At 46.3% G+C, this 23,491-nt stretch overlaps 1 protein-coding gene across 1 annotated transcript; it reads left to right on the top strand.

Annotated features, from left to right (window-relative positions):
- The first annotated feature begins 81 nt into the window (after positions 1 to 81).
- Positions 82 to 13,634, top strand: PHYH (phytanoyl-CoA 2-hydroxylase). The gene is made up of 9 exons (XM_069868461.1): positions 82 to 293; positions 3,024 to 3,079; positions 3,475 to 3,585; positions 3,690 to 3,855; positions 4,514 to 4,595; positions 6,163 to 6,344; positions 7,137 to 7,286; positions 9,969 to 10,100; positions 12,606 to 13,634. The coding sequence occupies exons 1-9, from the start codon at positions 120 to 122 to the stop codon at positions 12,657 to 12,659; spliced, it is 1,107 nt and encodes a 368-aa protein (XP_069724562.1). The 5' UTR covers positions 82 to 119; the 3' UTR covers positions 12,660 to 13,634.
- Positions 13,635 to 23,491: the final 9,857 nt, after the last annotated feature.

Below are 23,491 nucleotides of genomic sequence, written 5' to 3'. Positions count from 1 at the left end.
GCCTCCAGCAGGTCCTCCCATCCGCAAACCCTGCCAGCCCTTGGCTCACCGCAGGGTTTCTGCGGCCTCTGTGAGCATGCACGGCTGCTGGCGCATGTGCAGCGAGGCAGAGGCTGCAGATGCCAACAGGGCCCTGCTCCTCCCCGGCCGTGTTTGTAGGGTCAGGCCGGGGACCAGAGAGCTCTGGCCGCCCAGGCGTGATGGAGCAGCTCGGGAAGCAGTCGGGGCCAGCAGCTCGGTTGGACACCATCCTCCGGCACCTCTCCCCACGACTGGGAGCATTCCCTGCTCCTGTATCCTTTCTGCTCTGTGTGTGTGTGTGTGTGGACAGGGGGATGTTGGCTCCATTTGGGTCAGGGCTCTGCTTACCCCACCCCAGCAATCTTTGTGCATCGCTCCCCGCGTGTTTGCGTGGGCACCGAGGAGAGATTTGGGGGTGGTTTGCCCTACAAGGACACCCTGCTTGGGAAGGACACACAGATAGTGTCCCAGCCCTGTGCCCTTTTTGTGGGGCGGGGAGGAGGTGCAGGGGGGCAGTGACCCATACAGCCCCTTGGCAAGGGGGATGCACAAGGGCAGCGCTTCCCCTGGCAGAACTCGCTGGTGTTTTGAAGTCAGCACGCACCCAACCCCAAAAGCCTCTTGCTGCCTCGTGCTTTCTCCGTGAGCTTCAGTCCTGCAGCCTGTCAGGCACGGGAATGTGTTTCTGAAGGGTGAGCAGCCTCTTGGCAGCCCCTCTGGCACTGAGCACGAGTTACCTCTAGCGAATTTTCCTCCTAGAGGCTCGTGGGTTTGGGGGAGAGAAACTCTACGAGGCTTAACAGTTGCACAGCAATTCTTGGGCTTTGGGGAGAGCAGCAGGAAAAACATTGAGTTTGGGGTTATAAGTGGGAAATGAGGTGGAAATTTTGGAGGTTGCCAGTTTTATGATAGCTCAAAGAAAGGAAATCCTGACAGAAGGAATATTTCACATTGGTCTGTCCCATGTTTCCAACAGTTAAATGCAGACTGCCTGTTGACAGTACTTTTAAAGCTCCTGCCATCAATCTTCCTTTTTAAAAAAAAAAAATATGCTGCTGATGCTCACTGAGAGCTAAACACTGATGTTACCACTAAATTAGAATAAATTGATGAAGAGAATGTGATCAAACAGCATGTAGGAGCCTTCAAATATATTAAAAATATGAAGATTGGTGGATAGCAGTTGACTCAGACTGCCATAAGACACAGGTGCAGGTAGGAACACAAAACTGGAAATAAATGCTAGGGAAAGCACCCTGGTTGCAAGGATAGAGTAAGGAGAGGTGCTGTACAAGCTGTTTTGTCTCTAAATCCAGCTACAATGATCCTGATGCAGAGAAGTTGGACAAAAAATATGACTAAATTGTGCTGGGACAAGCAAGGCATGTGGGTGAAGTAAAAGATCTAATCTAGTAAGAATGGATTTGTTTGAGATATGTCACCTCAGTACAGCGGGTTTGTTGTGATCTCTGGTTTGGTGAATGGGGTAGAACAGTCAGTTTTCCTTCCAGAAAATCCCTCTGCTTTTACAGAGGAAGAAATGTCTTAATAGAAATGCCTTGACAGGGTAATAAAATGTGAAATCCACTTGCAGCCTATGGGCTCCCTGTGCTGCCCTGCTGGGGTGCAGATGTGTGCACTTACTTCTTTCTGCTCAGTTAACCCTACAGCAGGGGTTAGCTGCCTTCTGCTGGCTCAGCCCAGGCTCTGATCTTCCCAGCGTGGAGGAGGGAGCATCCTAATCCTCTCTGTTTATTTAAAATTAAACTTGCGTAATAGAGAGTTTAATACCATCTTGCACATACCTCATTTCCTCCTGTAGTTGCTTTTAGGGATCAGTGTGTTAGAGACTGTTGTGTGTTGGTTGTACTGGTTTATTGGAAGATGAGTTATTGCTATACAACAGTGGGAAAACTGCCTTCACAGTGTCCATCCATGTGATGCAGTAAATGTGATGCAGGAGAAGCAGTAAAAGATGAAATGCAGCAGGTTTGTTCTGGGAGCTTGGTATAGGAGCTGGAAGGGAGTGCAGCAGCACTTATCTCCTTACAGAAAGGCAGCTGAGAAAAAGCCATGTGCGCAAGAGCCTGTAGAAGAGCTCCATTCCCACAGCTGTGAACTCACCTTGGCTGCTGCCTGGTTTGGGACACAGTGGGGAAAAATCAGCACACCAACTGTAGAAGTGAAGTTTTACTCAAAATGCAGGCAAACAGGAAACTCAGAAGATTCAGAAAGCAACTGCTCCACTTGAGTCATTTGGGAGGTTGGCTGCTTCTGGTCAAACCCTGATGATGCTGGCAGAGTGGTGGCTGTGAGGTCAGGACCATCTCACCAGGTGTCTGTGAGGTGATTTCTAAGAGAACTACACAAGATTATTGTCCTTGCCGTAGGTACACAAGAGTGTGAACCATTCCTGGAGACTCTGCAGGGAGATGCTTTGGGAAAGCTTCTGGGGATCTGGAACCTTCCTGTGCCTGCTTTGGTCTCTGTGAAAGTATTTTATTGCCTGCTTTGTTGTCTGACATGTCTGTGAATACATTAGTTCTGGTGTGTGTGAGAGAGTGTGAGGGGAAAAGTGTAAATACTCTGCTTTCCTTACAATGAGCAGGTGGAGGTGGCGAGGTGAAGAAGCACTCCCAGAAGGCAATGCTCTTCCAGGCAAAGAAAGGGCAATTGGGCAAGTGAACATCTCCGCTGAACATCTCATCGAGAGTCTTGATGTTCTGGGAGATGAATAGAGGCCTGGGGACTACAAGCATTTTATACTGACTTTTCTATACAAGCAGACAAGGCTGTAGTATGCTGCTGTTTTATACTTCTCTGCCAGATGTGGTACTTTGGAGGCTGGAAAGATATTTTTAGAAGCAAAATAAACAAGAACATGGATTAATTGTCCAGCACAGCACTTATCTTTAAGGCAAACCACATTGCAGGATTCATGACACAAGTGTATATGTATACTCCATTGTACTTGAGTGTATATTCCTTAATTTCCATCCCAGATAAGCTGTCCTACTTCAGCACTAGTTAGTGCTCTTCCTCAGCCAGGGAAGTTTCGGTAAGCTGTATCTTTTTTCATAAAGATAAAAAAATAGTAACCTACAGAACTCAGTTCTTTTTTCCACCCTAGCACACAGGTTGATCACCAGACACTTCTTCATTTAACTGTAGTTTAGTGAAAAAGCTTAACATCTGGAAAAAGCTCATACATCTGGAAATGTATGAGTGGGTAACCTGACTGCAGAGGCTATTCCTGACCTACCATCCTGGCTCTGCTGTGGCTTGGGAAACAGGGCACACCTGCAGAGCTGAGGTAGACAAGCAAGTGGGGAGTGTTTCTCATCTTTTTTTCTCGTCAGCTGCTGATCTGCTGCATGTCACTGCTTTTCTGCCAGGTTCTTGCTGCTCCTGTTCTGTCCTGCCCTACTAATGTGGTTTTCTTCTGTGTCTCAGCTATACCCTGGACAACGATGTCCTCACCACAGAGCAAAGGCAGTTCTATGAAGACAATGGGTATCTGCTCATTAAGAAGCTCGTTTCTGATGAAGATATTGAGCGCTTCAGGTATGGGGCACTTGCCTAGGTGTGCGCAGCAGCATCCCAAAGGCGCGCTGGGAAGCTGGAGGAATCTGGACTCTCCCAACACAGATGTTCCCTCTGCTTTGCAGGAAGGAATTTGTGAGGATCTGTAAAAGAGAGGTGAAGCCACCAGGAGCTATGATTATGAAAAACGAGTCCCTGAGATCCCAGTATGGTCAGTCTGAAAAAGTAGTTAATAAAGTACAGGACTTCCAGGAAGATGAAGAGTTGTTCCGATACTGTACTCTGCCAGAGGTAAAAAAACCCCAAACCACCAGGAAAAAAGAGGATGGTGGTGGGAGGACCCTATATGAGTGTGTCTGTGTTCTAGTGGGTATATGAAGAAGATTTTTTTGGTTCCGCTAAACTATATCCTTTGTCCCTTAGAGCCCTTATACGTCACTCTCATAATTATATATGAGGGGAAGGAATATCAAGCCATTTTTTAAGATTGTTCTGCGTTAACACAGGATGGATGGTGCTTAGGGCAGAAGACCTAAAGCAATGCTCGTCTGCTCCTGTGGTGCGTGAGTCAGTCGGGAAGGTAGCTAACCCAGACTGCATCGGGCTAGTAGGACAGGTCAGCAATATTTTCTAAATGTCTTTTATCCAGGCAATCATCTGTCTGGGCAGGTCCAGCTTTGCAGCCAATACTCATGTTGTGGTGGCAAACTATATCTTTGTGGAATTAGGACCCTCCCTGCTCAGCAGCCTGCTGCACCATCTTCTGTTTGGGGCTCCTACCACCATCCTCTTTTGTGTACCATACCAGAACCTGCATGTCTCCATCCCAACATCCTCCTCCTGTATCCTAGTCCACCCCCAAACATCCTGATCCCAGTGCTCCCTCAGCAATCTTTCCTCTTGTCTTTCATGTCTTTAATTTTTTTTCCTAATGCTTTCTTCCTTGTAGGTCCTCAGATACGTTGAGTGCTTCACAGGGCCAAACATCATGGCAATGCACACCATGCTGATAAACAAACTTCCAGATTCTGGTAAGGAAAACTTGGATAAGAGGAAAATAGATAAATTGGTGTATGCTGTCTGTCTGGCCAAAACCGAACTTTATTTTTTGGAAAAGCTGTTTAAAAAAAATATGAGACAAATTAAGACCAAAGAACTTTGAAAACTTACGAGGGCACTTTGGTAATAGTTGTTTGTTTTCTTTTAACTTTGGCTTAATGAGAACTTTCGTTGTCTTTTAATGTTCAGGGAATGTTTGTTTGCTAAAAATGGTGGTGGTCGTGGCTGCACCACTTGTGTTCAAAGAGGACAAGTGAGCTCCCTTTCAGCTGGCCGGATTTGTATAAAGGCCAGGTTTAAAACATGCCATGCTTTTTAAGCTCAATTTCTGAAATACATTGAAAATTAGTGCTTCCATGGCCCTCGGTAGAATGCAATAAATACAGAGATCATCATTTGCTTGGGGTCTATATGCTCCTGATCTCACTGCACACTCAGCGCTTTGACGTGAAGACAATTGAATAGGTGCCAAAAGAAGATTTTTGAAGCCTGGTTTCTCGAAACTGAGATCATAATTTATACAGAGGTGACAGGCAAGAAGAGACAAAGAGAGAAGAAATAACCATATTGTAGTTTTTCAAAGTAGCTTCGACTTTGCATAAGCTGTTGTGGTTTAGTGAAGATGAGACCTGAGCTGTGTTTCTTATTCTCAGGTGTGCGGCTTCCAAGCAGGTACTTGGTACCTTGAGTTATTAAAATACTGAGTTTGTTCAAGTCTTGTCATCTTAAATACTCCACAGCAGGCAGTATCATTTTGGTTTGGAAATTCAACAGGAGACCCTGTATTTTAAAGGAAAATCAAACAATAATAGACAAGAAATGGGAAGCTGCTCCATATTTGCAAGGTCTCCACTTTAGGATTACTTTAGGAGAGGTGAAGCTCTCGGGAGAGTTTCTGACGCTACTCAAAGTCTATATAATATGGCAAATGAAGCAAGTGGAAACATCCTAACTGTATTGATCTAAGGAGTAAACTCCATGGCAAAATAAATATATAAATAAAATATAACAGGCTGTTCTGGTGTGGATATGTTTCCATTTCCATAGTGGGGAAAGAAGTAACAAGCAAAACTTCAGAAACATTTCTTTTTGTTTGGACTTGATGGAAAAAAGCTTTGAGGGCAAAGGCTGGTGTAGTGCTAGGTAGACTGTCAGGAGAGGCTGCAGTCCATAAATTGGGCTTTTTTATTGTTATTTAAAAAAAAAGCCAGATAAACTTTTGTGAATGGTGAAAACTTGACAAGGGGTTGCTGGTGGTGAAGGCCAGTGAAAGGAGACTTCTGAGAGATTGCACAGCCTCCTGGGATTCACTGTGTCCCTGAGCCATTGCTGACCCAAGAGCCACCTCTGTGTTCTTGGTCCGTCTTGAGATAAGATGTAAGCTAAGGTAGTGGTGGGCTGGAGAAGACCCTGAGTCCACCAAGTCTCTCCAGTAGCAAGCAGCAGCTTCTTAGGACACGTTACAAGTTCAGTAGTTTATGGGAAGGAAAAGGCTGTGTCATATTTAATGAAGTTGAAGGTTTTGAACCTGTGTTGCAGATAAGCAGACTTTTCTCCACCCCATGCATCAGGACTTGCACTATTTCCCCTTCCGGCCTGCGGACCGCATCGTGTGCTCTTGGACCGCCATGGAGAGGGCTGACGAGGACAACGGCTGCCTCATTGTGCAGCCAGGGACACATAACGAGACCCTGAAACCTCACAGCTATCCAAAGTGGGAGGTAGAGCAGCACAGGGAAGACTGGGGAGGGCATGCGTGGGGGGCACGCGTTTTGAATGGAGAGGGAGGTCACTGTGGAAGGATGATGTGCAGGTCAAAGCTGAAGTTTTCAGTGACTGTTTTTCTTTAAAAGCAGTCACTAACTTGTTGCTTTGGAAGAGAATTGCTTGTGACTCAATGGTGGCTCTCCTGAACCTCGGCAGATTTGCTCCTGTTCCCACCTTCACCTAGAAATTGTCCAGCACATCGTGGCCTAATAGCATAAACCCATCCAACTATTTTCCACTGCCCTTGCCAAGTTTGGGGACTATTTCTTCTCCTGTGAATTTGTTCCTGCCTGGTGAGCATGTACTGCCCCAAAGAGGAGGCATAGGATAGTATAAAACCGAATGGATTTAAATATCAAGTAATATCTTCCTCTCAGGGATGGATGTTTTCTGAGCTGGCCTGGTGTTGGTGATGGTTATACCGGAACAAGAAGGCTGGACCCCGGTGGAGGCATCTGGCCACGCTTGTAGGATTCCCTAGGGCTCTTCTCTGTTCTCTCTAGCCCAGAAATGTTCTTAATTTTCTGAAACCAACTTCAGAAAATAGAAAATGTGTTATTTTTCTGCACCTCAGCCTTGGAGTAGGAAGACTTGTAGGCAAGTGGACAAGCTCTTAGTTGGATATAGTGAACACCCTGTCCAGAAGAAAGCAGAGCAGTAGCCATCCCTGCTGCCCCTCACAGTGAGAATCAATGATTGATCTTGTTTTAACCGAGAGATTTCAACTCAGCCTTTTTTTTTTCTAGGGTAAAACCAACAAACTTTTTCATGGGCTGCTTGATGAGAATGAGAAGAGTCCCAGGGTTCACCTTGTCATGGAGAAGGGCGACACGGTGTTCTTCCATCCCCTGCTCATTCATGGCTCCGGGATAAACAAGACACAAGGTTTCCGAAAGGTAGGAAACAATCTCTTGATATAGCTTTTGATATTTGTGGTTTGTTTAAAACTGATCAAATTATTTGCCTCCTTTTCAAGCACATGAATATGAGGATGAACTTTTCTTGGTTTTGTAGCTTCCTAACATACTCCTACATTCTTATTTTTTATATTTAAACATCTCTGACTTTTGGGAGAAGATCATCCTGTGGCTGCTTGAGATAAACAGAGCAGGAGTAGAAATTACATGTTCAATCTGTGTTTGAAGCCTGGCTGGCTGTACTTGCTTTCCCAGTAGTTCCCTTCCAACTGTCCCAAGTATCAGGAACTTCTCTAACTTTCTTCCCCCTGCCTCCTTGGTATCTCATCTCTGGATAAGCAGAAGCCTCCATCCTCCAGTATATAATATTTATTTATTTGATAACACGACCCATTTTTCTATTAATGATTTGATTACACATTATCTGTTTGGTTTGCATCATTATTACTTAACTGAAACAGGCAAAAATACCCTCCCTTGGAGGCCTGATTCTTTCTCAGCAGTGGATTCAGCCAGGCACATAAGGAGCTATAGTCTGTAGTGTAGCCACTAGTAGCAATGCAGATATTTCTCCTCATGCACTGCAACACGGGTGGCTCAATTTTTATTTTGTTTTGCCTGCATTGACAGCTGTATGGCCCAATATTTCAGCCCCAGCAGCAGTTTACTGGTGTGGAATTCCTTTCTCCTGCAATCCTGAAAGCAGAGAGGGCTTCAGGTACTGAGAGTTTACTCTGCTGGCTCTTTCCTGGCTGGAGAAGAAATGGTCCTATTTAGTATCCTGCGGGAATACAACAGCTTCCTCATACTGTGCCAGATGCACTTTGTCTGTCTTTGGGGGAAATTGCTGAGTATCCTGGAGCTCTCTGAGCCAGGCTATGGTTCAGCACCCTCAGAGATCTGGCGTGATCTCTCTTGCAGCTGGCATGGCCTATGTAATGAGAGAACAGCTTTTTCCATTGGGGCATTTCTATTTATTTCCTCTAGACTCTGCTAAAACAAGAACTGATTACAAAATCACAGAATCCCTAGGTTGGAAAAGACTCCAGGATCATCAAGTCCAACCATTCCTATCAAACACTAAACCATGACCCTCAGCACCTCGTCCACCCATCCCTTAAACACCTCCAGGGAAGGTGAATCAACAACCCCCCTGGGCAGCCTGTTCCAGTGCCCAACGACCCTTTCCGTGAAAAATTTTATTCTGATGTCAAGCCTGAACCTCCCCTGGCGGAGCTTGAGGCCATTCCCCCTTGTCCTGTCCCCTGTCACTTGGGAGAAGAGGCCAGCTCCCTCCTCTCTACAACCTCCATTCAGGTAGTTATAGAGAGCAACGAGGTCTCCCCTCAGCCTCCTCTTCTCCAGGCTAAACAACCCCAGCTCTGTCAGCCGCTCCTTGTAAGACTTCTTCTCCAGCCCCTTCACCAGCTTCTTTGCTCTTCTCTGGACTCGCTCCAGAGACTCAACATCCTTCTTGTGGTGAGGGGCCCAGAACTGAACACAGGATTCGAGGAGCGGTCTCACCAGTGCCGAGTACAGAGGGAGGATAACCTCCCTGGACCTGCTGGTCACGCCCTTTCTGATCCAAGCCAAGATGCCATTGGCCTTCTTGGCCACCTGGGCCACTGCTGGCTCATGTTCAGTCGCTGTCAACCAACACCCCCAGGTCCCTCTCCTCCAGGCAGCTTTCTAGACAGACTTCTCCTAGTCTGTAGCACTGCACAGGGTTGTTGTGCCCCAAGTGCAGGACCCGGCATGTGGCCTTGTTAAACCTCATGCCATTGGACTCTGCCCAGCGGTCCAGCCTGTTCAGATCCCTTTGCAGAGCCTCCCTACCCTCCAGCAGATCAACACTTCCACCCAGCTTAGTGTCGTCCGCAAACTTGCTAAGGGTGCACTCGATGCCTTCATCCAGGTCATTGATAAAGACATTGAACAGGGCTGGACCCAGCCCTGAGCCCTGGGGAACCCCACTTGTCACTGGCCTCCAGCTGGATTTCACACCATTTCCCACCACTCTCTGGGCCCGGCCAGCCAACCAGGTTTCCACCCAGGAGAGTGTGCGCCTGTCCAGGCCAGAGGCTGACAGTTTCTCAAGCAGAATGCTGTGAGAAACTGTGTCAAAGGCTTTACTGAAGTCCAGGAAGATACATCCACAGCCTTTCCCTCATCCAGCAGCTGAGTCACTTTGTCATAGAAGGCGATCAGGTTAGTTTGGCAGGACCTGCCTTTTGTGAACCCACGTTGACTGGGCTTGATCACCCGGTTCTCTTGCATGTGCTAGTGGGTTGATGTGATTGTCTGGGTGCAGAGAGTACGAACCCTTCCTGAATATACAGGTCTGCTCCAACCCTGACATTCCCTCTTCCCACTCTAGATGCTGATATTCTGAGATCAAGCAGTACAGTTCATGCTGGGGAGTGTTTGGGAGAGAAGAGAAGTAACAAGAGCACATCAGCTAGCAAAAGTATTTCCCCAAGAGTGTATCTTCAAGGAGACACTCTCAGGAGAGCAGGAGGGCTCAGAAAGGGGGAAGGAATTTGCTGACATGATCTGTAAGGAAGGGGTGGGCTGTTAATGAACTGAGGTGCATGAGATTTCATACCCACCAGTCATTTGTAATCAATGTGGTACTGAGTGATGCCCAGTTTCCTCGTGCAGAGTATAAGCTGCCACTTCGCCAGCTCAGAGTGCTACTACGTTGATGTCAAGAACACGACCCAAGAGGACCTGGAGAAAGAAGTGCTAGAAATTGCTCACAAGAAATACAACACAACTTCTGTGGAACTCAAGGTAAGGCTTGGCTAAATGCCATTTGTTAGCACCTCGGTCTGTTCCCTTTCCCAAGTCCCATGAGACCGATTTGTGCTTTTTGGTGTACTCAGTCTGGCAGATCAAGCTGTGCCAAGCAGAGTTGCTTGGCAGAATAAAAGACTTGATGTTCAGTGGATGACCTGCCAGTCAGGCTTTTGAATGACCTTTTTGTTTAGAAGGGTGATTTCTTGCTACCTTGGAGAACTGGCCTTGCTCTCTGGGCATCCTCTTCACATCTCCTGAACTCTAGAAGTTCCTCCTTCAGCTCTGTGTGTCAAAATGGGTTTTGTGAGCATGCTTTGATCCCTTCCAGTGCTGGCACACTGGCTGAACTGGAGCAGATTATACCAGCACGTCATTTTGTGGCTGTGAGTGATATTGTAGAATAAGAGAAGAGAAGGAAGGGCTAGCATGGCAAGGCAGAAAGAGAGTGAAGTCTGCAAGCTTTGCCCTTCACTGGAGCACCTCCCATATGAGGACAGGCTGAGATAGTTGGGCTTGTCCAGTCTGGAGAAGAGAAGGGTCCAAGGAGAACTTACAGCGACATTCCAGTACATGAAGGGGCTACAAGAAAGCTGGGGAGGGGCTGTTTAAAAGGGTATGTAGTGACAGGACTAGCGGCAATGGCTGTAAGCTGGAGAGGGATGGATTTAGACTAGACATAAGGAGGAAATTCTTCACCATGAGAAGGGTGAGGCGCTGGCACAGGTTGCCCAGGGAAGTTGTGGCTGCCCCATCCCTGGAGGTGTTCAAGGCCAGTCTGGATGGTGCCTTGGGTAACCTGATCTAGTGGGATGTTCCTGCCCATGGCAGGTGGGTTGGAACTAGATGACCTTTAAGGTCCCTTCCAACGCAAACTATTCTATGGGTCACTGCATCTCTTAGTTATGGTTTGTTGTGGGGTTGTGTCTGAACGAGAGCTCTTTGTAGTTGTATTTAGAATCATAGAATCATAGAATGACCAGGTTGGAAGAGACCCACCGGATCATCGAGTCCAACCATTCCTATCAAACACCAAACCATGTCCCTCAGCACGTCGTCCACCCGTGCCTTAAACACCTCCAGGGAAGGTGAATCAACCACCTCCCTGGGCAGCCTGTTCCAGTGCCCAATGACGCTTTCTGTGAAGACTTTTTTCCTAATGTCCAGGCTGTGCAGTGGAAATATGAAATAGGAAAGTGTGGTTGTCTCTTGCCCTGAATTCGCAAGTTTAAGAAGATGCAATAAATTCAGTGCTTGTCCACAGTTTGTATTCCCACAGTTTTTACAGTTTCCCCTTCTAATGATGGGTGGATTTTCTTTTTAGAACACGTAGCTGCTTCTGACTCCAACAGGAGACTGAATTGTTTAGTTAAATATAATCCCACTTGACTTGCTTAGACTTGAGGCTACAGCAGGTTTGTCAGCAACGGTGTACGTCTGCCTCAAAAAAAGGAGGGGTAATGGACTCCTGCTGAATAACTGAAACCATTGTGTAGAATAGAAAGCACATCTAAGTTCTTCAGGGATTCAGCCACTGAAAGAAAAATAAGCTTTGTTACTAGGATGGATATGTTCTGAATTTCTTAAATCTGCAACGCTTCCCAAACATAGGCAGTAAATCAGGGCAGTAAGATGTAACAGGTAGCAATTTTCTTTTAAAATGCACGTATTTTGCAGATATTGCAATATCAAGGGCATTCTGGAGGATGGGAGTTTCTTTTTCACCTTTAGGGGTTTGGTTTGGTTTATCCCCAAATGGTGGGGTGTCCAGGTGTGTTTTTTAAGCCTGAACTCACATACTGTCTGTGAAATTGCAGCTTCTCAACTTTTGATTCCTTACTTAGGTATGCAGTGAAATCCAAAGTGATGCTTAGTGAGGTGCTCCTGTTCTTGTGAGTGGAAAGGAGCGTGAACCCACACAACCTGAGACAAGTCTGTGTGTTGTCATTTAGCTTTAAGCATTTTCTAACCAGAGTTGGAGCTTTCACCCAGGGCAGTCCCTGGCTTTTATATTTCACCCTCATAAGACTAGTGAAATGAACTAAGTAATCCTCACACAGGGATGCTGAAGTAGGAGCTTCCCTGCAAGGTGTAGGCAGTTCATGAGCTTTTCCGATCACCCGAAGGCACACAAAAAAGGCCCTGTGTGCACAAGCAGGCAAGGGTGACTTCTGCAAGCGTAATATTCTTGGTGCTGCTCATATTTCCTATTCTCCTGCTTTCCAGAACTGAGCCATGGGCATCTTGCCATCCGTGTAACATCTGCAAATAACCTCTCCCTTGGGGGTGGGGGTAGTTGCACTTCCTCCTTAGTTTTGGCTGTGTTTTTATTCTTAGTACTTAGGATTTCAAACCACATTCAGTGAGTGTTTTGGTATGTTTTTATGGGTAGGTAGCTAGCCTGAGAAAGCTGTATCTGTTTCCCTCTCTGCGAACTGAAATCCCTGTCACCATTTTTGCTGGCCCTTAAAGTTTTTCCTTTGTCTCATTTTTGTTTTGAAGGATATTTGGAGCTTCCGAGCACGGCTTGTGCAAGGGGAAAGAATTAACCTGTAGAACAGCCTCTGAAGAGCACGATGGAAAACATGTGCCTGAGAATGAGCTGCTCTGGCTGGAGAGTGCAGGCCCTGCCTCTGCAGGCAGAGTGATGTGTGCTTTGTTGACCTTGGTATTGGTAATTTAGCAAAATGCTGCATCGAAAATCATTTTATGCTAATACAAAATAATTGCACTGAGGTTGAACAGCTGAAGAAGCTGTTTTCTAGCCTAGAAAAGCAGAGATTTGCTGTGGTTATATCAGACAATTGAAGAATTAAGGTCATGAAAGATCATCTTAATTTTATTTGATGGTTTCATTCCTGTTTTTTAAAACTTTCCCACGTGGCGTACCTTTGGAATGATGCTATACTAATGTGCAATTTTATACAAGGGTATGTTTTTTAACATTTCCAACTTCCTGTTCTATGCAAACGAGATGAATCTTAGTTTCACACAAGGCGTCAGTGTGAGCTCACATGGGAAGTGATTAGCACAGCTAACGAAGATGCGAATATCGGTACCAGCAGAATCAATGGTGTAAGGAACTGGATAAAGGTGAAGCAGCAACCACTTGGGTGGGGAAATAGGATTCGTGGGCTGGAATATGATCACTAGTAGAGTTCCTCAAACATGACCTGGCGTGGCACAATACCTTACCGAGCAGCGCTGGCACAAGTCATATGTGTGGCTCACACGGTTGGGAAGTACTGGGCCAGCAAACCAGCCTCCTGTTGGCCTTGCATAAGTGATCCAAGGCTGTGTGAAATGCAGGAGGCCTCCTTGGAGTCTGGTGGGTCTGGGAAAATGTGCCTTTTGGTGCTGCCATGCTGTGGAGGTGGTTGGATGCTCCTCAGGATGCACTGGTGGCAGGGTGGAGCAAGGCACACTGAAATGATCCTTGGCTTTCACAATGATTTTCTTTGCTTTCTGAAAGACTCTTTTGATTTCAGAATCTATTTTTTGAAATAAATGTTAAATCAGAGCAAAACTGCACTTGAGGGCTGTGTTGTATTATTTCTGCTGCTTAGAAATTCTGGCAGTGGATGCATCACTGAATAGCCCAGTGCAAAATGTCAATCCTCAGCTCTTTTCCACTTGTCCCTTCTACCTGAAGAAGGTGCCAAAACATCACCAGAGGCTACACAAACAGGCTTTCATGGCTCCTTCTGCTCTTTTATCCTGCGGCTCAGGAGGTCACTTGGTGGAGACATGAGATCAGGTGCAATCCAGTCCTCCACCCACAAGGCTCAAACTCTTCTCCAGCAGGGGAACTGCCTTGCAGGGGACAAGTGACAACATAATGCAGAGGAGGGTTTTGTGCTTCTCCATCTTCCTGCAGCATCTATAGGTTTTCTCGGGGGGTTGTATGATGTTTAAACAAGGTGCAGTTTAAGCACAGTTGTAGCATTGGTCCTAAACCCTCCTTGGTGGTGGGATGAGGTGTCTGGCTGGTGGTTTCCACCTAGAGACAGACATATCCTTTTAGTAGCCTTTGGTTTGACCACAACGCCAAGAAGTCTGATGAGGGGGAGACTTTAGGACAGACCTCTAGCACTGCTCAATGGGTGATTCTGAGTATCCTTGTTCCTGCATCTCCTCCCATGCCCTCTATATGACTCTGGCACCCGATCCCACTTTTTGGGAAATTTGTCAGGTTGTTTCTCCAGGCTTGAACCTTCTCAGGCTGGTTTTTGCTTGCTGCATGGGCCCAAGTGAATGATTTCCAGTCAGTTGGAGGCTCTTCTATTTACTTTGTTGAGCTCTGGCTCACAACCCAGCTGGTGCCCTCCTTGGAATTTTTGTGAGGAATTGAAGTATCCCGTCTGGTTCACGACACAGTATTCATGGAGAGACCGCTGTCTGGAATTATTGGTGGAGCTGTGTTGACTGCAGAGGGAGCTGTGACCACAGAGAAGAGCTACAGCTGTCCATCAGATTCCCAGAGTTTCCAGACCGTGAACTTCTCTTACTACCGCTGGGAGAAGGGAAGGAAGAACTTTAGCTTTGTTTTTAAAAATTTGCAAATATCTGCCAACGGATTGGGGCTTGAATTTCCGCTCTCAGAAGAACAAAATAATCAAAGACCTCACAGATGATCTAAATTCAACAGTTATACTACCTGATGAGAGACTCGTGTCTTCACTCTTTCCTACAGCAGGTTGAGGATACTCCAGAGCGTGGGGAGGACTAAGCTTAGGTAATGTCCCCTCAACTGTGTGCCAGGTTAGCTCAGCTTCATCCTAGCAGTGTCAAGGAGTCTGATTCCTGCCTCCCAAAATGACCCAGACTCAGCAGGTCTTCTTAGCGCCTTCCCAGCAAACCTACATGGTCACGGGTGCAGGACCATGTTCCTGAAAGAATAAGGATCTACAAGCACTTCCTCTCAGGGTATTTGAGCAAGGGATAGAGTCCAAAGGATGCTTCATCATTTCATGTAAATATGACTTGCCAATGTGAGGGGTCTACCTGGTAAGTACTTTCCTGTTCTTTCTCCCACCCATCCCAGACAGCAGAGTTTCTGCAGTCACAGGTTTCCAAAGCACATGCCCCATCAATGGAAATTCACAGTTAGAAATTCATCTGAGTCTCCAGCACTCAGCTTTCAGGGGAAAAACAAAACCACAACCCTGTGTATCTCTTCCAGTTTGGTTTTCTAGTAGCACAGTGTGGCTGATTAGGGCATGCCAGGCAGGTGACTGATTACTAAAGCTAGTAAACAAACGTGCTTCCTCTTCATCAGGTATACTGAATGTCTTACTTTCAAGAAGGACAACAAGTAACTGCCTTTGCATCTCTTTGCACTGACAATCTGGTGTTACTCTAATTTTACTGAATTATTTCCACTCTTCCTTGGTATCCGGAGTCTGTTGATCAAATTTTTCCATGGGGTGTTGGATTACCATGAGTAGAGTCTCTGGGTTCACGTTGCCATGGAGAAGGGAGACACAGTGTTCTTCCATCCCCTGCTTATTCATCGCTCTGGAGCAAACAAGACGTCAGGTTCCCAAAAGGTAGGAAATCATCTCCAGATACAACTGTCAATACTTGTTTAGCTGCTAAGCACCACCAAAGTCTTCTTAACTAAGAAATGATTACAAAAATGATTACAACTACCTAAAAAGAAGTTGTGGAGAAGAGGGTGCTGGCCTCTTCTCCCAAGTGACAGGGAACAGGACAAGAGGGAATGGCCTCAAGCTCCACCAGGGGAGGTTCAGGCTAGACATTAGGAGAAAAAAATTCACAGAAAGGGTCATTGGGCAGTGGCAGAGGCTGCCCAGGGAGGTGGTTGACTCACCTTCCCTGGAGGTGTTTAAAGGACAGGTGGACGAGGTGCTGAGTGACATGGTTTGGTGTTTGATAGGAATGGTTAGATTCAATGATCCGATGGGTCTTTTCCAATCTGGTTATTCTATGATTCTGTGAAAATAAGGGGATTAATGTGACTGTCTGGCTGCAGAGCAAGAACTCTTACTGCACACACAGGTCTGCTCTGACTTGACTTCTCTGACTGCCACTCTGGTTGACAGTAATCTGAGATCAAGGAGGTGAAGTATTGGTTTAGGTCATGTGTGTCCCCAATCCGGGACACACAAGGTTTTTTCCACTGGTCATTCATAATCAGTGTGGTAGTGAATGCTGCCCAGTTTCCTCATGCAGAGTAGAAGCTGCCACTTCGCCAGCTCAGGGTGCTACCACATTGACATCAAGAACACGACGCAAGAGCACCTGCGGAAAGAAGTGATGGAATTTGGACACGCAAAATAAAAAATAAGTTCTGCTTCAAGCCTTGAGGTAACCTTATCTTAGACCTTTTCTTGTGTCTCAGAAGCATTTTTGGCCTTGATTGATAAGGCTGCTTCTTGCTGCCGGGCTGCCTGTGCTGGAAAAATGCCCTTGCTCTCCATGCAACCGCTTCGTGTCTCTGGAAAGAAGGGGAGGAGCTCTGCTAGTTGCTCCTCCAGCTCTGTTCATCACCGTGCTCACTTCTGGGCTCCCAAAATTGATTTCATGCCCAGGTGGGGCAAACTTACACCTGCAGCTCTTTGGGTGAATAAGCAAGAACAGGAGGGCACAGTTTATTTAGTACCCATTTGTGGTTTCTTCTCTGCAAACCACATCAATCCAATGAGCCTTTTGGCTTATTTCAAGTGTGGGTTTGTGCGCTGGGATTTGTAGGACTTACTTTGTTTCATCTAGTGTTGTCTGTACTTTTCTGTTGGAGACTTTGAAGAGACAATTCGTAAGTTAATGAGTATTTTTATGGATACCTGGCCAAACAGATAAGCTCATGCCAGGAATAAGCAGGAAATACTGCATCCAAAGATGTAAGTATTTATTCGGTTGGTTTTGTATTGTTTTGTTTTGTGGTTTGGTTTTGTTTGTTTGTTTTTCTTTTTAACACAGGGTGTTTGGAAGAAGCAAGCAAGGTCATGTAAGGGAAAAGACTTAATCTTTAAAGTAGCCTCTAAAGACCAGGATGGAGAATGTGTGCCTGACCATCAGTTTCTGAGTAGGTAGAGTTATGTACTTTTTACCCTTTATGTAAGAAACTTACTCAATTATTGCACTGCAAAACCATTTAATGCTAATACAAAAGAAAGAGCTCCAAGAAAAGCTGACTTACAAAACCAAATTTGCTGTGGTTATTTAAGGTAATCAAGGAAAAATGATGGTGTGCTTTACTTCTTGATTATTTTCTTCTAGTGCCTCTCTCAATATACTTTCAGGCTGATGCTCTGTTAATGTAAGGTTATTAATAATCTTAATAAAATTATAATACTATGGTTAGATGAGATGAATCTTATAAGATTCTATGCATTGTTATGTTTTTTAAGGTTTTTAACATCCTTTTTCATGCAAAGTAAAACAGTGAATCGGAGTCTCGTGCAAGCCGTCAGTGTGAGCTCACAGTACAGCTGAACAAGACATGGAGTGGGTTTTATTTATTTTTTAAATAATGAAGATTATATTAGAGCAAAATCATGTTTGGAGGCTGTGTTATATTATTCTACAGTTCAGAAATTCTGGTGATGTGTGTGGCTGAATAACCAAATAAAACTGTCCAAGGACGGTAGGTGTTTGACCTGAAAGAAACACAAGGATTCTGCAACTGAGAGTCACCCAAAAACCAGATAACAGCTGCCTGTGTCCTGCCTGTCTTGCAGGATGCTTCAGGCAACTGAATCCCAGGCACAGGGCAGGGCAGCTGAGAGCAATGCTGGCGCTCCCATCTCTGAGCCCTCCCAGTGCGGGGTGCAGGACTGGGGAACAGTTTGGAGATGGCTATTCTCTATTATTTTCTCAAAAAGTCATCAGGACATGTTATGATCCCCAGGGGCTGATAGGTACTTCCTGGGCACCATATTCCAGTGCAGTTACAAGTCTTTACACTAAAACTGAAGTCAATGTCCTTCTTGTGAGCTAAGACCAGTGTTTCCTACTTTTAAATCCTAGCAGGTGTTTCGTGACAGTTTAATATAGTCTTTTCTCATAGATATGGCAATGCCTAAATCATTTTGGAAACCACTTTAGGCAAACCACCCGCCAGTTGCTCTTCCCCTCCTTAACTGCATAAGCATCCTAGTGCCAGCCCATGGCCTGCCTTCTGTGCCATTATAGCTAAATTATTGGACATCAGGGTAGCAGTGCAGCAGTAGCTGAGTTATGCTGTGTCAGTGATTAAAAGCCAACTGTCTTAAGGGATTATGATGTGAACTATAAAACAAGCTTCGTCTGAAGGCCTAAGGACAACTTGTTGTGTAAGGAAAAACAGCACACATGCTTTTTATGGGGAGGTGTTCTTTTACTTCTGTTGAGCAATGGGAATGAAGCAAACTTTAATGAAATGGGTTTGCCTGCATGCGTGTGGAACCGATGGACAGCTTCTTTCTGGGATACAGAATCATAGAATCAAAGAATCACTAGGTTGGAAAAGACCCTACCAGATCATCGAGTCCAACCATTCCTGTAATCACTAAACCATGTCCCTCAGCACCTCATCCACCCGTCCTTTAAACACCTCCAGGGAAGGGGACTCAACCACCTCCCTGGGCAGCCTCTGCCAGTGCCCAATGACCCTTTCTGGGAAAAATTTTTTTCCTAATGTCCAGCCTAAACCTCCCCTGGCAGAGCTTGAGGCCATTCCCTCTTGTCCTGTCCACTGTCACTTGGGAGAAGAGGCCAGCACCCTCCTCTCCACAACCTCCTTTCAGGTAGTTGTAGAGAGCAATGAGGTCTCCCCTCAGCCTCCTCTTCTCCAGGCTAAACAACCCCAGCTCTCTCAGCCGCTCCTCATAAGGCCTGTTCTCCAGCCCTTTCACCAGCTTTGTTGCTCTTCTCTGGACTCGCTCCAGAGCCTCAACATCCTTCTTGTGGTGAGGGGCCCAGAACTGAACACAGGATTCGAGGAGCGGTCTCACCAGTGCCGAGTACAGAGGGAGAAGAACCTCCCTGGACCTGCTGGTCACGCCGTTTCTGATCCAAGCCAAGATGCCATTGGCCTTCTTGGCCACCTGGGCCACTGCTGGCTCATGTTCAGTTGCTGTCAACCAACACCCCCAGGTCCCTCTCCTCCAGGCAGCTTTCTAGACAGACTTCTCCTAGTCTGTAGCACTGCACAGGGTTGTTGTGCCCCAAGTGCAGGACCCGGCATTTGGCCTTGTTAAACCTCATGCCGTTGGACTCTGCCCAGCGGTCCAGCCTGTTCAGATCCCTTTGGAGCCTCCCTACCCTCCAGCAGATCGACATTTCCACCCAGCTTAGTGTCGTCCGCAAACTTGCTAAGGGTGCACTCGATGCCTTCATCCAGGTCATTGATAAAGACATTGAACAGGGCTGGACCCAGCCCTGAGCCCTGGGGAACCCCACTTGTCGCTGGCCTCCAGCTGGATTTCACACCGTTTCCCACCACTCTCTGGGCCCGGCCAGCCAACCAGTTTTCCACCCAGGAGAGTGTGCGCCTGTCCAGGCCAGAGGCTGACAATTTCCCAAGCAGAACGCTGTGAGAAACTGTGTCAAAGGCTTTACTGAAGTCCAGGAAGGTTTAGAGGTGTCCCGTGGAGATTTTCCCATGAAGCGTTGGCTGCAGAGAGTTGTCCTAGATCCTGCCCAGCTCCTGTCCTGCTGGCGCACAGGGTGATGCTCCCTGAGGGAAGGACACACACCTTCTCTCAATGTCGTCTGGCCCTGAAGCGCAGGCCTTGAGGCTGGAGGGAAGAGGTTTTGCCAGGTCCGTGTATATCCATAGGCCTTGGCTGCGTTTTTGGCCTTGATGGTTACTCTAATTCACAAGTGGTCTGAAGTGTATTGACCCCCGCTGGCTCCTCTGCGATTTTGATTACATGTTTGGTTGTGTATGGGCTATGGTTCTTTTTTTCCTTAAAGATTCAGTTTCAGAAATTCTGTGGTTCACAGGAAGATTTCAGGAATCAGACCTTCTCTAAGCAACCCTATTTGCTCCAGCTCTGGAGGGAAAGGAGAACCTGCTAATTTTATGTTTGTTCACGTTCAGTGTCGCATGCCCTCTCTTAAAAGCCACGTAGCTGATGTGCTGAGCTATTCGGGGTTACAACACAGGCACACGGCAGCCTGCACAAAGGTTTGCACACATGCCTTTCCCAGCCCCTCTCAGTGCCTGGATAACCAGCCCAGACACATCTGTTCTCCAGCCCTTAGCTGCTGTGGGGAGAAAAGGGGAGTAATTACCCTTTTCCATGCAAAATGTCCCTCTCTCCTGGCTCTGATTATTCTTCTGCTCCTTGTCTGTGCAAGCAATGCTGGTACCTCCAAACCAGTGCTGTTCCTCTTTGGGCTCTGAGTAAGTCTATGAAAAAGACTGTGTCTACACACAATAAAATGCAATACAAGCAGCCACACTGGAGAAGACGCTGTGTGAGAGGTTGATGCGACAGCAAGTTCAGCTGCCTGCACTGAGAGCTCTCAGGCAGCCAACAAAAGGCATAAGCAAACACCAGGCCAGGTAGGAAAGTCTGGAAGAAATCTAACAAGGTGCAAACTTAATAGTGAAAACAATTGTCCTGGAGAAGGCAAGTCCCCAGGGACACTAGGGATTTCCCTTCCCTCTGCTTTTCCCTGTCATTCTAAAAGTCAGGGTTTGAGGTTTTGTCTAGGGGACCATGGATGAGGGTTATTTTGCCTTTTTTTAGTCACTTTTAGCCATGTAAATATAGAGGAGCACTGATCACTGCTTTTTCAGCCAGCAGCAGAGGACCCCGTGGCACTTCGAGGTTCTCCCTTGCAGGCATTGCAAGGCTGCTTTGGGGGTAAAATGAAAAGGGATTTGCAACTCAGCTGTGCATGGGAAATGAGGATAAAAGATCAGGAGAAAAGTTTTGCCTGCCCTCTTGTCCCACTGCCATGGTTTAACTTCAGCCAGCAACTAAGCACCACACAGCTGCTCACTCACTCTCTCCTAACTGGGATGAGGGAGAAAATCAGAAGTGTAAAAGAGAGGAAACTTGTGGCTTGAGATATGAACAGTTTAATGACTGAATAATAATAATAATAATAATAATGAAAAGGAAAGTTACAAAGAGAGAGAGAAATAAACCCAAGAAAGACAAGTGATACAAATGAAAAAAACAAACCATTTAGTCACCACCAACCAACCCAGCCAGTCATGGAGCACCCCCTGGGTCAACTTTCCCACCAGTTTATCTGCTATGTCATATGATAAAGAATATCCCTTTGGTTGGTTAGGGGTCAGCTGTTCCAGCTGTGTCCACTCCCAATCTCTTGTGCACCCCCAGACCACCTGCTGAAAGGGTGATGTGTGAAGAAAACCAGCTTTGATTCTGTGGAAGTACTGCTCAGTGACAGCTAAAACACCCCTGGGTAATCAGCACTGTTTCTAGCACAAATTCAAAATGTTGCCCATACCAGCTGTTATGAAAAAAACTAATTCTACTCCAGCCAAAACCAGCATTCTCCAACTCTTATTCTACATCATTTACGCCATTCTCAGGACTCACACTATCCAACACATCCTCATTACTGTCACCCCCCGCTTCCCATCCTTTGATACAACACACAGATATCATTCCCTTAGTGTACAGACCAACCATGTGAAACCTCTATAGAATGTCCATAAATGTCCACGGAATCTCCACTGAGTTCTTTTAATCCATGATTTTAGGCTCCCTCTGTTATGGTGGTCACTCAGGAAAGGAAAGGTGGTGCATCACGTGGAGTTTGTGGGCACCAAAGTCAGTTCAGGTCAGGTCACTGCTGCACTTGCACTCCTTGTTGTAAGACTTGTCCTGCATTGGTTTCTGTGGTTGCTGTTACAGTAACTCCCATAAAATCAACTCAAACAATGGATTATTTCACTCAAGATTAAATCACCTTGAGCTACACAATGGACTACCCCATCGTTCCACAAACTGCACCCAAGCCCTTGAGCAACAACTCCAAAAAGTGGTTTGCCCTTCCCTGAGGAAGGAATAGCCCAGACTGGTTTTCCCAACAAGTTCCTTATATGTACCGTAGGAATCTTACCTTCTTCTGCAGCACGCAGGAGTTTTGATTGGGCAGGGCCAGGTTGACTGGTGGATCCCCTACTGCTAACTAGCCAAGCGGCTTCTGCTAGATGTTTATCCCAATACTTGTACAGAACTCATTGCTCTCAAAGTAGTTTTTAACAGCCCATTGCATTGTTCAGCTTTCCCAGAGGCATCACAGAGGATGGGATACACTCACTCACAGCCGCGCTCCTTAGCCCAGTTGTTTAGGAGGTTGTTCCAGAAATGAATGTCTGATTCAGATCTTTTGGGATGCCACGTTGCCTTAAAACTTGCTTTTCAAGGTCCAAGGTAGTATTCCGGGCAGTGGCACAGGGTACGTATCCAACCACCCAGTAGCTGCTTCCACTGTTTTCAGTACACGGTGCTTGCCGTGGCAGCCTTGTGGCAGTGTGATATCATCAATAAGCCAGGCTTCCCCATACTCATGTTTCAGCTCTTTTTTTTTTGCATCCCTTCCTTAATGTCCTGAAGAGTCATGGGCCCATCAAGCTATAAGTAATTCACCCTTACGTCCCCAGTCCAGATCCACCTGCTTCTTGTTTTGATGTTCTTCAATGGCCTGACTCCTGGGTACATAAGCATCCGTGTCATCTACTTTTACAAGCAGGTTCTCTACCCAAGCAGCAGTTATCTTGCCACAATTCAGCAGCCCAGATGGCTTTACCTCTGCGGTGCCACCCCCACAGAGCAGATGCCACCATCCACGACTCAGTATACAGATGAAGTATTGGCAATTTTCCTCATTCTGCAGTATCTAAAGCCAGCTGGATGGCTTTCACTTCCACAAACTGACTCAATTTACCGTGACTTCAGCAGCTTCTGTGACCTTGTGTAAGACACCCCGTCTTCCATCTTTGATGTTTTCCCACAATGTGACAGGATCCATCTGTAAACCAAGCACATTGCTTCTCATTTTCTGGTAATTTCCCCTTCAGCATAAGTCACCTCCTCTGGCAGCACTCGGAAGTTTCAGCCCTCTGGCCAGTTCATCCACAGTTGGTGCCTCCTTGTCCATCCAGCTCATTATCACCAAAGTGTGAGTGTATGACCAACACTTACGGAAAGGTCCTTTAGTAATGTACTTATTGTGAAGGGCTAATTAATTGTCATTAAGCTGATTTTAACTGAGAGTTAATAGACCTAGCCTGGTTAGAACAGAGAGAGAAAACAATAAGGTTTAATTTTTCCTCAAAGTGTTTGCAAAATCCAAGGAAAGATAACTTGGGACAGCACAGCGAGACACTCTAAATTAACTTTTCAGTAACAGCTGACAGCTGATGAGAGGCAGAATCTGAAACCCAAGCCTGA

Source organism: Phaenicophaeus curvirostris, chromosome 1 (assembly GCF_032191515.1).
Source record: "Phaenicophaeus curvirostris isolate KB17595 chromosome 1, BPBGC_Pcur_1.0, whole genome shotgun sequence".
Classification (NCBI taxonomy): Eukaryota; Metazoa; Chordata; class Aves; order Cuculiformes; family Cuculidae; genus Phaenicophaeus; species Phaenicophaeus curvirostris.
Note: the sequence above shows the minus strand (reverse complement) of the source record. Positions and strands in the feature narration are given on the sequence as shown.

Excerpts from the sequence above, each read along its gene's own strand:
- PHYH (XM_069868461.1), top strand. The coding sequence starts at position 120 with ATGCCAACAGGGCCCTGCTCCTCCCCGGCCGTGTTTGTAGGGTCAGGC. Across the intron at positions 294-3,023 it reads TGGGAGCATTCCCTGCTCCT|ATAAGCTGTCCTACTTCAGC; the intron begins GTATCCTTTCTG and ends TTTCCATCCCAG. Across the intron at positions 4,596-6,162 it reads AAACAAACTTCCAGATTCTG|ATAAGCAGACTTTTCTCCAC; the intron begins GTAAGGAAAACT and ends CCTGTGTTGCAG.